This window comes from Lithobates pipiens, unplaced genomic scaffold (assembly GCF_037356315.1).
Source record: "Lithobates pipiens isolate NorthernLeopardFrog02 unplaced genomic scaffold, aLitPip1_a1.2 Scaffold_8, whole genome shotgun sequence".
Taxonomy (NCBI): Eukaryota; Metazoa; Chordata; class Amphibia; order Anura; family Ranidae; genus Lithobates; species Lithobates pipiens.
Window position 1 is genome coordinate 90,699,930 of NW_027507903.1, and position 16,304 is coordinate 90,716,233.

General features: G+C 38.6%; 1 protein-coding gene across 3 annotated transcripts in view; it reads right to left on the minus strand.

The window, feature by feature from the left end:
- THSD4 (thrombospondin type 1 domain containing 4) overlaps positions 1-16,304 on the minus strand; it is a 975,100-nt gene that overhangs the window by 75,723 nt on the left and 883,073 nt on the right. For all 3 annotated transcript variants that reach the window (XM_077470293.1, XM_077470292.1, XM_077470294.1), the window contains one exon: positions 11,448-11,623. In XM_077470293.1, the coding sequence (XP_077326419.1) occupies positions 11,448-11,623 (176 nt within the window). The remainder of the gene's footprint in view (positions 1-11,447; positions 11,624-16,304) is intronic.

The following is a 16,304-nucleotide window of genomic DNA, read 5'->3' on the forward strand; positions in this document are numbered from 1 at the left end:
AACTCACAATAGTGTAAAACCCAAATAAATTTTAATCGAACGTAAGAGACAAATGCGCACTTACAGAAATGAAGGTTAAAACGATCGTTAAGCAAATCAGAGCCGGCCGGTCTCGATTCGCACCCAATACTTCCGCAAACAAACAACACGAGATGGTGGCGTCAGGACGTCGCTCCTCCTCCCTACGCGTTTCGTCACTATAGGACATGACCACAGTGGTGTAGTGGCTAGCACTCTCACCTAGCAGTGAGAAGGGTCGCTGGTTCGAATCCCAACCAGGACACTTCCTGCCTGGAGTTTGCATGTTCTCCCTGTGCCTGTGTGGGTTTCCTCCGGGTACTCCGGTTTCCTCCCACAGACCAAAGACATGCAGGTAGGTTAATTGGTTTCTGTCCAAAATTGGCCCTAGTATATGAATGGGGACCTTGGATTGTGGGTAGGGACCAATGTGAGTGTGTAAAGTACAGGGATAGGGACAATTGTAGACACTCGGGTTGAACTGGATGGACTGGTGTCTTTATTCAACCTTACTAACTATGAAACTATGAAACTATTATTTGAGGGATTCTTATTGATAATATTGGTACATATTTGCTATTTATACCCAATATAACTCCACCTTTGGGTATAGTTATTAATTTAATAGCTATTTTTTTAGAGTTTATTACATCTTTATGTAGGGGTTTTTCCGTTTATAAATACTAATTTGATTTTTGGTGCAGCTCACCCCTTTCTCTACATTTCACATTTATTCGAGTATCCACTATCATGTTGGTGTTTTTATGAATAATATCAAGGTATATTTGCTGTCTTCACAGATTTAGCACCTTTATCTTCATATAAATTTCTATGCACTTAAAACTTTTCCGCATAGGATAGATAAGTTATCAAGGTGTATTTTTTGTTTAGTAGTTTTTTTGTAGCGCAACCCACTCTTTTTTCCTTTATGCCAAATGTAGTATAACATTTGGGTTGCTGCTTCTTTCTAGTCTTTTATTTTGATAAGCGCAGCTTTTCCTCTTTTTTCTATGCGTGACACTTTGTCTGATCAGTATTCTCTACAAACGATTGGACAAAGTCCGATCGGATCATGTTGTCGGAAAATTTTATATCCAGCTCTCTAACTTTGTTGGTCGGACATTCCAACGGAAAAGGCTGATGGAGCCCACACACGGTCAGATTATCTGACAACACGGTCCGATCAGACATTTTCCGTCGGAATGTCCGACCGTGTGTACAAGGGCTAAGACAATGTCATAATGTGATAATATGTGGCAAGCTGTCACCTCTGACAGTCTGCCTTCTGGGTTTGTGGGCTCTGGCCATTTGAATGGCCAAGTCACAATGGCATCACTCCCATGCATACTAAGTATAATTTCCCCTCAGAGCACAAGCGCCGGTGACATCACTGGCTGCAGAAATAGAGTATATCTCCTATAAGGTGCATGCTTTATTATAAGCTTACAGAGCAGTGTTTACTACCACTTTAAAGTAGAAGTAAAAGTGCATTTTTTTTAATTATTATTTTGGATAGAGTAGGACAAAGTTATGTTCATATGGCCTTTTAAAAAAAAAAAAAAAAAAAAAGGTTTGGGGTGCTTAAAATGCACCATTCACTTGTTGCTGATCATCTGTTCTTGGAGCTGACTTTTTTCATGTTGGATAGAGTAAGGGAGGGTTATTTTCTTTCATTTTGGGAAATAATTGGGCCCTTAGGGAGACTCACACTTAGGGGTGAGTCTTCCTAAGGGCCCGTGCACACTGTCTTAAAAATCGCTGCTTCTACAGGAGTTTTGTGTTCTGCCTGTAAAATCAGCTCAATGTTATCCTATAAGTCCATGCACATTAGGGAAATTAAAGGCATTTTTTAAGTTCAACGTTTAGAGGCAGGAAAAACCCTTCTGCTTTGTATTTCTAAATTGGAGCTTTCTGGCAGAAAAACACTAAAAACTCCTAAACTCGTCTAAACTACGTAAACAAATGCTCTCAATGAGCATTTTTTTTCTGCCAATGGATCTGATGTTTTTTAAGCAGTGTTCATGGAGGCTAATGGGTGCACAGACAACAATAAAAGACTAAAGTGTGCTAATCCTTCTATCCAAACCAAAAAAAATTATGTTTTTCCTTTAGTTATACTTTAAAGCTGAACTCTGGGATTAACCAATATTGTCTAATAATAAGAGTAATAATAAAAGTCATGTGTTTACTTCCTTGAAATTTGGTGCACTTTGTGTATCTCTTCCAGATCCGTGCAGTAATTATGTGTGAAACGTTACAAACTTCAAGATCATTCAGATTAATAGGAGTAGATTAGTAATAATTAAAATGTGAACATGAATCAATGATTTTATATTTTGATGATGGATAAACTTTAAATAGTACTACGTCAAGGAGACATTTCAATATCCCGCAATATTTGTGTATGAGAAAGATGACAATAACCCTGGCCTTTGAAAGAGAATTACGTTTCTTTTTGTTTTAGTTGCAAATGAAAAATGCACTTCCGTGCAGCATTTCCATCAATTTGTAGATCAGTCACTGAGCAATAAACATTTAACAGCATTTGACGTTGTCTATCCAATGCAGCTGCTACCAATTGTGGCACAGCAGTGATTTGTAGCTGTATAGACAAGCACTGAAGGCAGATAAGGCATCAACTATGTAACTAGTTACAAATCACCAGAAAAAATAAGTAGACAGACCGGTAGCTGGTAGAGATTTTGATTACAAAGTTGCTATCCTGACATGGCCCTCAGAAAAGCTGGAATAGTGGTCCCTATAATGTGTATGCACATTACTTTGTCGGCCCTGCTGCACAAGTAGGGCTGTAAAAGAAGCTAGTTTAAAAAAAATTGATCTGGGAAGCAAAGACTAGGTGAGTTTGCAAAACTCTGATGCATGGATGAACTTCATGAAAGAGAAAAAAGTTTTGGTGTCAGAATGCCCTCAAATCTGTTATTTAGTGTATCCAGAACCATCTCTTTGCCATTCTGTTTGTCTAACCCAGTGAAAAAATAATAATTTGGTCAACCATTGAAAAGACTATATGTGGTCAGTGTATAGGAGATACAATTTTGCAACTTCAGTCTCCAAGATGATTCAGGAAGGCCATACATTGTGCAATTTTCTTTCCTTCAACATCAGGTTGAAGGAAAGAAAATTGCTTGATTCCCCCATCGAGACAGTCATTGTTGATGGGGGAATCCCTCCTGTGGTGCAATTGTGTTCTGCCGGTGGGGAGTGCAGGGGGCCTTCCCCACTTTCAGAATACAATGATCACTGCTGGCAGGTATAGCTACTGGCAGTGATCGGGTGAAAATAAAAAAATCTCAAAACATTGCCAGGTAGGGAAACACACGACTGAAATTAGGAAACAATCTCTTAGGACTCAATCACACTAGCTTTGATCTGCAAAGAGCCATTCGCATTCAGATAACTCTTCAGAGCGCATTTGACAGGTTGTAAGGAAGTGTAGTATTGTCTCCTCACTGCCTGCTTTAATATCTTGATCTCCATACTAGCATGCCTCAACCACATGCATTGCATGCAGTTGTGGGGCACTTACAGAGTGGCCCCTTTCACTTGAATGGGTTGCATTCAGCGGGCACTACTACGGCCAAAAGTGGCATTACTATTTTCTTTTAGTCCCCATGCAAAATCCCACAAATACCTGTTGAGCCTGCCAGTAAAATCTACCTAATGCTCTTATCCTGTGATGGCATGACAACAATGCTGCACTGCTCCTGAATTCAGAGCAGAGTTGTTGCTTCCATGTAGGCTCTGCAGTAGGATAAAAAAAGTTACATGGGGCATGATTATCAGCATTGTCTCTTTTGATTCACAAGCCTGTAGCTTGTCAATCAGCACTTGGACACACCGAGTCCTGCACACTGCTTTCTGCATTGACAGCCCTGCCTCTGTTGCTGAAACCTCCCACTGTAGATTGCAGTGTCTGGGAGGGAAATCATGTGAAACACAATTGAGGGCAGATTTGTATCAGTAGGGTAGATAAAGGAAGATTTTTGTTTACTTTATGAGGCTTGTGCATCACATAAAGTGCCATGCCCCTCATGAGGCCAATGGAGGCAGCTGCCTCAGATGGCACTTATTGAGGCATAGAGGGTTGATACGGAGGTGCAAAAATTGTTGCCTCAGGCAGCACCTGACCCCATATGTGGCTACGATCACATAGTAAATGGATTTGGTGCTTGCTTAGGTTCTCTTACAGAAGCCTTAAGCTGTATTTTAAATGTCACAGATGGCTTTCCATATGGCGCAGTTTTTCTTTCTGCCTCAGTCACTCCATATATAACATGGTTACTGCCCTATATGCCAATGTCACTAGTACAGAGTCACTTCACTTTTCTATTCTCTGACAGCATAGAAATTAGATATATATGAGTGTAAATGACTCCTAGAAGATTCAGGAGAACTGACAGGCCTGTAAAAGAAAGACATGATGACCTTTAAAACACCAGGCAATGACTTTCTCAAACCAATTTCTAATGAATAAGTAAATTCACCAGCAAGCAAATATATTAAACATGTTTTATTAAAAGGTATATTTCCATTAGAAAGTGGCAGAAAGTATAAGCGATACAAGCAAATCATTTTTACATGATAAAAAATTTGCATTAGCCTTAGTCATATAAACTGTTCCTTAAAAAAAAAAAAACTGGACAAATCTGAAGCATGGAAAATGCACAATTTTATGAAATATTGATATGAGTAATCTCAATGCTAAAGTAATTTTTTTAGATTTCCTAGCACGGTCACAGTTGTCAGAGATACAGTATGTTCTTATAAGGTTTTTTTCTATTTCTGACAGTGTTCCAGTTTTAATATAGCCCAACAGTACAGATAGACTTCACTTTTCAGTATGTCATTGTAAATGTCATATTGTAAATGTTCATATTGCAATTAATGTGTAATTTAAAGTTACTCTAGTCCCAAATATGTTTCTGGTTCAGCTGTATCTAGAGCAATACATATATAGAATTGATACAGTATTAAAATGCAGCTGTACAATTTATACCAAATTCTTGTTTTGTGATTAAATCCCAGCTTGTTCACCTTCATATTTTCAAAGCTAAAGGTTATAACTGTTAAGGCCATGTCTAAAATATTTTGTCTCAGTGCCAGGGATGATCTCATGTCTTCTGATACAAAGCAACACTTCAATGTTGTTGCATTGCAAATTTTTCAGCATAACCACAAAAGGGGACTGTAGAAATAAGAGAAATTGAATGTGGACAGAGGACCACAAAATCATATTTTTCTTCATGCTGGGGATATGCAAATAATGACACTCACTAAAGCAAGCCATAAATGACTCCATTTTCTTTCCTTCCACCACACTCATTCAGTGGTAATGGGAGAATCCCTCCTGAAGCAGTATCATATTGCCATGCCAATACAATGATTATTGCTAGCGACTATAGCCACTGGCAGTAATCGCACAAGGAAAAATCTGACAGGCTATTGTACCCAAGTTGACTGGCTGAACTGGATGAGTTTTGATCCATGTATGGCCGGCTTAACATCTCAAATAGAATGTAGAATGACACCTAGGAATCGATTACTGTTTACTGTCCTTCAGGCTGGGTTCAAATACGTTACCCTGCATCCAATTCACATTACATTCGAGTTTGCCTTGCTCGCAACAGAGCCAGTTCATACAGGTCCTAAATCACATGTTTAAGATTTAGATGGAGAGAATGAATTGTGTTTTATTTTGCTGATTTGGAAATCCTTTATTCTAAAATTAAATGAATAAAAATAGAATAAGGAAGAATTAGAACCCACCCAGGTTTTCACTGTAGTCTGTTCCCCCACTGGATAGAGTCACCCTCTTCCTCTGTCCTGGTGACTATTGTCACATAGATAGAAAGTGATGGAAAATCCACGCTATTAGAGTTGTAACCTGAGGGTAACTTTTCCTATGGGGACATCTGTTTAAAAGGGAAATTTCCCTGACTTGGAGATTTCTTAAACTTCTTGTTGCATCTCCAAGACAAGAAATGAAAGAAAATCTCGCCAAAAGAATACACACAGCAAAAGAATAAACAGAACCTTTTATAGTCTATCTAAAAATAAAGCAAAAATTAGTTTTGCTATACATAAACTTTAATATTTATAGCAGATTAACTAATTATTAGATATTTCTCTGGACCCCCAATGCACAATATCCTGTTTCTATTCTTAATCACACTACCATATATACAACAAAGCTCACAATATATAATACATAATAAACTGATGGTCATTAAATAATTTTTATACTGAGATACATATCTTGATGACACTGCCATTGATAGGGGTAAGGGGGTGTGGCTATCATTTCTGATACCACCACTTACTGAATGACTTCCCATCCACTGGTCTGTTTTACGTTATACACAAGCTGACTGAGAAACTGGGTGACCTAAACGACTATATAATGTGTATGACATCAGCCAATTTGTGAGACCGGCGGTAGAGGATCGTCAGCGAAGGTCATCTTGTTTGTGTCTACAGGTCATCGTGTCATTGTGGCTGAAGATGGATCTATACAACTGGACAACGTGATTGATGTTGGATTTACATGGTCTGTCTTTTTTTCTAAAAGATTTTCGCAATGGTGGCATTTACTTACTTTGTCATTTTTTTTTTTGTAAATGAGTAGCAAAGGGTACTAGGTACTCCTTACTTATTAACATAGAAGGGGGGCAGATATCTGGGAGCCCCCTTATTCTAAAGAGAATTGTTTTTGCATGGGTTGTCATGTCTAGCAGAACATTACTTATTGAGATTGACATTGGTTAGACATAGCTAGACAGTGTGATTTAGGTTGGATTTACATCACCTGACTTTTTATCAAATAAAGGACAATGTCCTTAATTTTTTCTTTTTTGTCATTGGGTAACTAGGGATATAACATATCTTGAACTCACTCACATAGGAGGAAGATGAGATATCTTATCTTAATAGAGCCCCACATTCACCAAACCAGAGATGTGGGGATGAGGCCCTTGTACTCTACCAAATAATCCTCCAAACGTAAACCATACTAATTCCTTATCAAAATAAGGGTCCAGTGTGACGTTTGGGGGGGGGGGGGGGGGCGGGTAACACAATATTTTACAAAGTGAAGCCATCTGGGAAGTGTTGTTTAGTGGCAAATGTTTTTTGTGTCAGTTTTTCCATGAGTATATCCTACAGATTTGCTACTTCATGTGCAGATTTAAGGCATACCTTAAGCATTTTATTGAAAGAAAGTGTGTATTTTTAATGTTAAGCATTACTAAAAGAATCTCTCCCCACTGAATTGTAGTTTTATTAGTTACTTATTTATTTTTTTGCATTGGTACAATCACCTCTACATCAGTGCCCAGCTGCTCGTGCCATTTTTAATGAAAGCTTGCAAATTTTTATTAAAAAAAGGCCAGAAAAAAAATACAACTCTCATCTCCCATAGACTTCAATGGGGTTCATGAGCTATGTTTGGGGCTTGCTGATTTTTTCAATTGCTTGGCAAATGCCCAGAAAACCAAACTTTGTTTGGTTTCCTCATCACTGCTGAAAATTAGGGATAAGACAACATTTTGAATTGCCACAAGACCAGAAAAAAAGGGGAAAACTTCTTGTGATAGGAAGGGATTTCCTTCACTTTGCAGAGATTTCTTCTCACCTCCTTTTGTGTCTACAGTACAGGGAGTAAAAGAAAATGTTCCCAATGAGACACAGTTAAAGAAAAACGAGCAAAGCCAACAGTGATTTTAACCACAATGAAAGGATAAAAAGTTTGGGTTCTACATATAATAAGCAAAGCATTTTGCAAAGGGGGTACATGCGTTATGCCAGCCATACATGCTTTGAATTTCTCTCATTCTGCCCCCTACAGGGCCACCCACATCTCAAATTCTGGCCATTTCAGCAGGAATTGGATGAAACTCAAGCAGTGTAGAGCCAGTTTTAACAATGCTGAATAACACTAATCTATATCACACCGGTAAGACACTTTAAATGCTAAATCTAGATAAACAATTCTGTTCTACACTGAATTAAATGATCATTTCAAATGTTGTTTATGTCCTGTCTCAGCACAATTAAATATTAATAAACTAATTTACCCTCTGGAATAATTTTACAGACATTTACAAAGATCCTGCATAAAATGTTCACAACAACGAGATTTTGTGTCATTTATCCACATCCCCACCCCCAGCTTACAAATGTGTTTTATTCTTAGGGTGTTAAAGATTAGTTTTGACCACATAGCGAGACACTTGAGGTTTTTTAACTCTTGACAAAATCAGTAGTGTTTTTTATTTCTGCAAAAAAAGTATTAATCGTGGCTGCAGTGACTGTTTTAGAGGATCACTCATCACTGCCAAGGTAAAATATTAATATTCTAAGCTACTTTGTTAAAGTCTAAGTCCTGCTACAATACTTGGAACACCATTCAACATGAGGATATTTGCTAGTTTACCCAGTGATTGAAAAAAGCATTGATGGATCCCTTTAGAAAATTAAAAAAGGGAAAATGTTTTTCATTCTGGAAATAAGAGCTGACTGGGGAAACAACAGGGGTGGAAAAAGCTAAAGAATTTTTGAATAATTGTTTCATTAACTTGAAAGTCATTCTTTATATTTTGAAGAAAATGGGTAAGGAAAGCAATCAGTCTGTCCTCAGCTCATCATGATTTTCTTCACTACATTATGTCACCAGATTTATAGTGAATGGCTTTTCAGCCTTTATTGCCAACGAAGATTTATAGCTTTATTTTAGAGTCCAGCTATGGGATTTCTGCAATTTCTAATAAGTTTTTCTTTTTTCATAAATGTCCAAGAGAATTCAAAATAAAAAATAATGAACTATTAAGTAGCAACACATTGGTCAGGGAAGGATGCTTTATACCTTCCTGCTAATAATCATCACATCTAAGAACTGTTCCTGGATGCTAAATGATCATAATAGAAGATAATATCACATAAAGACTGAAATGGTGCATATATATGTGATTCTCTTCTGGTCATTTTCATAGGCCTATACAATATTTACTCTGCGTGCAGTTGCTGTCATATAGATATAACATTAAAACTTTTGTAGGTAGACAGGTTAAAGTGATTGTAAACGTACATTTTTTTTCTAACTGTAGGCAGACAGATAAAAGTAATTGTAGACATAAATTTTTTATTTATTTTTGTATAACAAGCAAGTCATACTTATCTTGCACCGAGAAGTCCCAATCCTCCTCTCCTCGGGTCCCCAGTTGGTGCTCCTGGCTTCTTGATTCCAAGCCGTTTGCTGTGGGGGTATTTGTACATGCTGGATCCCGAGCCACACTGGGTGCATCTACTAACATACACATAGTGCAGCTCGGCCCTGTGCCCTCTCTCTCCTTTGAATGACAGCAGCAGGAGCCAATGGCTTCTGCTTTTGCATCTCAGTTCTGTGAGAAAGGAGAGAAAAGAGCAGCGCTGCAGCTCTCTGGCATGATCCTGGATCAAGTATACGTGGGGAAAGGGGGGGCTATGGGGGAACTGGCAACAGAAAGTTTTTTACTTTAATGTATAGAATGCGCTAAAGTAAAAAAAAACCTTCTGCCTTTAGAACCACTTTGGTCAATCACTGTTTAAACATTCCCTATTTGAAATCTTTGTGAATAACTATTTCAATTCAAAATTGAAGTCTGATGATCAAGGTGTTGATGAGGTTAGTCAGATACTCACAAAGGCAAAACAAACACTCTAATTCTCTGCATACTTCTATGACTTTGAGCATATGCAAATGTTTTATGTGAGAAGGACAGACAAAGAAAAATCAGCAGGTTCTAAATTAACAAAATCAGCCTCCAAATTGCTCAGCTGAATAGTTTTTTTTTTTCACGTTGCAAACTGTTCTTAGAAAATCAAAGTTGCCCTATCACAGAACCAAGCATTGCGTTTTAACCATATCCTGTTCAGAGGTCATTTAAGCTGTAACATAGATCAGAAATATTGAATTTTGTGAAATAAGTCAGCTGTTTTTTATTAATTATTGAATCCCTGTGCTCATACAGGGGTCTAGGGATAAGGCTCCTTTTAGTAGGAAGTGCAAGAGTTTTTGTATCCTGTACCAGGACAGAGCCCAATACTTGGCATCGTCAATTTGGGCTGAGGTCTATACCAAACTCTAGGTATAAAATAATAACAGCTCTATGCTGAAAGTAACGTCTGAGTATTCAAAGTTTACTCAGGGCCTCGCTGGAAGGAGACTAGAAAGAGGTTACATATGCTGTGACTAAGTTCTGCACATGTGAATGCTGTGATGGGATTGGAAGCTTCTGTCTGGACCCCAGGATTCATCTGCATTGTGTGCCCTGTATAGATTCAATCCTGTGGCTGGCCCTCCAGGACCTACCCCTCTGCCTAAATTTACCCAGAAGCACCGGATTCTAACTAATCTTCAGGTCTAAAATGCGCAAAAATTGAAAAATGGCTCTGGGATTGAAGTTTTTAAGGAAATATCTTTTATTTGTCTTCAGAACCCAGTGAGGTAGATTTCCTAAAGGCAAATAGGCTGTGCAAATTTCAAGTGCAGTTGCACTCAATTTCCTTAGTAAATGTGGTAAAGCCTCACTTTGTTTTCAATCTCTTTTTTATTCATTTTTAAAAAAATTTGACAACAACATACAAAAAGACAATAATCATTTTGTAAAGTTTGATAGTATAATACATCATCAAGGATAAAAAAGAAACCCCCTTAGATCCAAGGACTTAATAAACTGTAAATTCAGGTTTTAACCTGGGACCGATCCTACTGTCATGAATTCTTTAAACTCCAAAAGACTTAGGTAAATTTCTAGCTATCTATTAATACCTTTACTCTGCTAACTTTTTTCCATAGCCAATCAATACAATAAACTTCACATGAACATATAACTATTAAACTCTCATTCAACACCCACATACAAAAAAAAGGGGGGGGGGCACATAAGAAAATAAGGATATGGTCATGCTCATAGATATTGTGTAAAAGTTACAGAGGTACGAAATTCCTCCCACAAAAGCACTTCACTTTGTAAAGAATATCCAATCAGGTGCCAGGACGATATATAATATATATATATATATGTATATATATATATATATATATATATATGAAAAAAAAATAAAAAAAAAGCTTGCACACAATTAGATGATGCAAATCAACAAAACATTAATTTACTAAGCTCTGCACAGTGTTTGCCTTTAGTAAATCTGCCCCATTGCTGCTTGATATGAAGAATAACTGTCATTGCACTTTCCATTAAGTATACTGTATACCATCATTGAGACCCACTTTAGATGCCCTCAAATTGTGTTTGTCCACCTCTTATATAATGCTCTCTAGCATTGTTTCTTACTTCAATGTTTTGTGCCATCTGTCTTTTACACAAGTAGTTCCTTGATGTAGAATTTAAAAGCTAATATCTTGTACTTACATAAACATCAAGTGCTTCATTGGTTGGTCCTTCAGCTAAAAATGATTCACCCGCTGTGCTTGATATTTCATTTGGTCGCTTATAAGTGAACATTGTTCCACCACCTTCATATTTTCCAGGTCTGTCAATTGCCCAGTTTCCATTGATGATTGATCTACCCGATCGACTTCGGAGGGCTAGCAGAAAAATATAGAAAGAGTTTCAAAGATAAATTGTATTACTTTTAACTACAAAGCTGCTTTATTGCTATATATTATGAAAAAAAAATCTTATTAGACATGACCTGCTGTTGCTGAAAATGTCATCACTCTTGTACATTAAAAAAAGGAATAATAAAACCACAATACAACCACAAAGTGAAATCAGTAAAGATGAAAATTATAAAAGTATTATAAAATTAATTTAGGTTTTTCCTTGGCCTTTGAGAGTTTTGGAAGTGATACATGTCACAAGAAAGATTGTGTGGCATTCATTTTCAGCAGCATTGTTACCAGCCTATGACAAATCCACCGCAAGATGAATAAAATAAAATACATATTTTAAAATATGATGCAATATGCTGAGCACAAACTGAAATTTTATATAACTTTTACAGTTTCCATGCATACTAAACATTATTCCCATGATTGTATTACATATACACATTTCATATATTGCATATTGTATTTTACTGCAAACGTTCATCAGTAACTGCTAAAATAAAAAGTCAAGGGTACGCAAAGGGTGCTATATTTTGAGGTAGTCAGCCTTCATTGGTTTACTTGTATTAAGAGTTAGGAGCAGCAATTGCAGCCATTGTTCAGATTTACTATGAAGAAAGCAAAGCTTGCATCTGTACTGATTAAATATGCCCAAACTCCCGACACATATACTGAATAATTACAAACTAGCGCCAATAATTAAGACACAACTAGCTTAAATTATTCCGATGACTTCCAAAAAAATATTAATTTCATATTGCCTATCTATCATGCAAACTGAAATGGACATGCTATGTCCAAGGATCACCATACGCATTACAACATTTCTTTCTGAACAATCTTTGTACAATGAACTTTTGATTTACCAAAATGATTTAATATTAGGACCTACATAATCTATTAAATCTATTTGTATTTAATAAGGCAGGCACTACTGTTGGTACATCTAAAATAAATTGTACAATCAGATTGTAATGTGTGTGGTAAGCTTTAGGAAGATGCAGTTATCATACTGCTGAATGTCTCCAATAGGGCCACAAACAGAAATAATCTGACTGAAATGTTAACTCATCACTTTATCTGAACCTAATTGGAGGTTGGCTTTAAATGTCTGCATCTTTATGGTCCTCTCTCACAGCAGACACTGCCATGGTCACCCTTTTTGTCACTTCAGACAGTAAAAGGACATGGCAGGTTATAATTATTATTATACAGGATTTATATAGCCCCAACAGTTTGCTCAGTGCTTTACAACAGTGGTCATCAACCCTGTCCTCAGGGCCCACTAACAGGTCAGGTTTGCAAGATAACTGAAATACATCACAGGAGATATATTTTGCTGCTCAGTGATTGCAGTATTCTAGTCTGCATCTCTCCAAGGTAATACATAAAACTTGGCCTGTTAGTTGGCCCTGAGGACAGGGTTGATGACCACTGCTTTACAACAGACCGTACAGTTGCAATACAATTCAATACAAGAGTAATCAGAGGGCCCTGCTCATTAGAGCTTACAATCTAGAAGGGATGATCAATTGAAACAAAAGGTAAAAACTGTGGGGGATGAACTGATGGTGAAAATTAAAGTACAGTAGTTAGGAATGGGTAGGATAGGCTTGTCTGAAGAAACGGGTTTTCAGGGATCGTCTAAAAGCTAATACAGTAGGAGATCATCAGACAGGTTGGCATAAGGAGTTCCACAAAATTGGAGAGGCTCTGGAAAAGGAGGTGGTGACAAGGGAGCTAGAGATCAGGAGGTCTTGAGAGGAATGAAGAGAAAGATTAGGTTGGTGTCTTGAGACTAGGCTAGTGATGTAACTGGGAGCTAAATTCTGGAATGCTTTGTAATCACATTAACCCCTTACCAACGCATACCTAAATGTGACTGGCTCTCACAGCAGCCACATGATCATGAGCCCTTCCTGCCATCTCTCAGACACAAGCCTTGACAGAGCTAGCGGTGACAGCTCGGTCAGTGTGCTGGGAGTGTGCCGTGAGGGCACTCTTGTAAATGCATATGTGAAGCAGCTGGGCACTAAAACACACTTTTCTTATTGTTGCAAATTTCTGAACTTATTTGTTTTGGTTTCTTGCCAATAGCACCTTTAGAAAATGCAATTTACTTACTGTAATTTTCCTGTCCTAATGGACTCCATGAAAGCATAGGACCCCCCTCTCATAAGTTCTGTAACTAGCCTACTCCGGACATTGTGGTGGGGGGGGGGGGATACTCCTGCTGCCATGGAGTCTATCAGGAAAGGAAAATTACGATAAGTATTTGATAGAAAATGTTCAATTTTCCTGACAGACTCCATGGCAGCATATGTATGGGAACTAACTAGCCATACACTCAATGGGCAGGCAATGCTAACAAAAGGCTTTAATTTGTACCATCAACAGACAGGACCTGCAAGGCAAAATAAACAGAGGATAAGGAAGCAGACTACACAATAATAGCCACAAATGTAGTGATTGAGGACCACAAGACTGGCTTAGATTACGTTGGGAACCACATGCTGCAAAGCTGCCCCAGATGTAGACCCACTCCTGGTCGAGAGAGCAGTCAGTACCTGCAAAGTAACCAAGCCCTTTGGCTCTGTGAGCCTGTTGAATGGCCTAGACAATCCAGGCCACAATCATCCTAGATGAGGCACGTATTCTCTGTCTTTTCTGGCAAAAGAATGAACAGGCGTTCTGAAGCCTGAAGGAAGCTGTAGCGTGTAGATATGACTTTGCAACATCTAAGGCATTCCTAAAACTTTAGGAAGGCCTTGGTGGGAGTAAACTCAGAATTCCCTGTTTACTAGATGTGTACTTTAACCAGCTAAGCCATAGCACACCCTCTCCCAACTCTAAAGGACATAAGTTAATACTCTAAAGGTTGGCAGAACAATTTCTTAGCTCCCATGAAAGACTGATGCACCCTTTGGGAATTGAGTCCAATAATCGTAACAGCACCACTCGACTGGAAAGAACATTTGAAAAGTTCTCCATGTCCAGTGAATCAATCTCTGAGGCTTTTTATGCCAACGTTATAGCCAGGAAAAAGGCGAACTTGACAGAGAGGCCTTTAACGGAGATGGCCCTAGAACACCCCGCTCCAATTCCCGAGAGGGAGTTGAGAACAAGAGGAAGACTCCATTTGGGAAACCTCCACTTACTCTGAGGTCTGAGCCTAGCTGCTCCCTTGAAGAATTGACAGGAAAGGACGCCTAGACCGAAATAAAACTGTGAAGGCTGAAAAGCTGACACTTGAACTCTGAGGGAGCTGACCTATAGAGCCAGAACTAAATCCGACTGGAGGAAGCCTAGAATATTTAGAACTTCTAGTTCATTATATGATCTGTCGGCAGCAGACATGTATTAAACAAACTTTGACCAGATTCTCCCTTAAACTTTGTTTACGTTTGCCAAAGGAACTTGCTGAAGTCTTCTAAAATGGGCACATGAAAGTAAACATATTAGGTCTATTGGAAAAAAAGCCAGTCACCTGGCTGGAACCCATATTAATAAGGGGCAATGTTTACACCTTGAACTTCTCCTTTGCTGAAAATTGTCTCAGGTACACAAGGTCCAAAACCAGCCGAAACAAGCTGTTCCTCTTCATGACCATAAAGAGGGTCGAGTACCTGCCATGAAATCTCTCACATTCAGAGACTTGCACAGCAGCACTTTGCAACACCAATAGCTTACGTAAAGCTTGAGGATATGCTTCCTTTATCTCAGAGTGAGGTCAAATCCATTGAAATTAATCCGAGATGAGGAGGACTTCTGATGGACCAAGCATGTCCCAAAAAGACCATTTTGGCATCCCAGTAGTCTGAGGCCCAAACTCAGTAGCTTTTTGGATACCCGAGTTCAAGCTTTTAGCATACTTCTGAGGGGAAATCTGGTTTCCGCACCAGCTCTTCCTAAAATACCAACCTGGTCTGTAAAATCGTGCTACCCTCGCACACTTCGAACTTTGTCCTCTAGACTGTCGTCTTTCGGCCCACCAGGTGCCGATCCTGAGGCAGGACCCCAATTTGCCAACTGTTGCCCAGGTTGTGGTGCTATTCAGCTTGTCAAAGATGAAGCTCCCTCAAAGAGAATGCTATATTAATCCTGTTAGAAGCAGGATCAGCAAGCGCAGGTCCTAGTCATAGCACTCACTTACCCTAACTGGCAAGAGCCTAACCTGTGGCCCTATGCGGTTGATGTCAATTGGAGCATCACTATAGAAACCGACACCAGCTCCAGCTCCAGAACTAAAGAGTTTCTGAAAACTCTCTTGAATAATGCGCCCACATTCTCCATCCTCATTTTCATCCTTTTCAACATGGCCACAAGAGCCCAGGCAGACTTTCGCGTTATTCACTGTATCTTCCAAGAAAAAGCGACATGTTTGCTCAGAAGGGAGGTATATCTCACGACCTTGCTCCACTCACTCAAAATTATGTCCCCTAGTTCCCTTAGGAATGGGGAAAATAGAACACTCTTTCTAAGGCTACATCTCTACTATTGCAACCCCAAAGTCACAAGATTTAAAGTGTGACTTTGAAGTGTGACCTTGATACAATTCTGAGTGCAGTGCGAACCAAATTTACAGTTTCTGGATCAAAGATGCATCAAAAGTCACACCAAAGTAGTGGAGGAATCTTTCCAGAGTCGCTGCAACTTT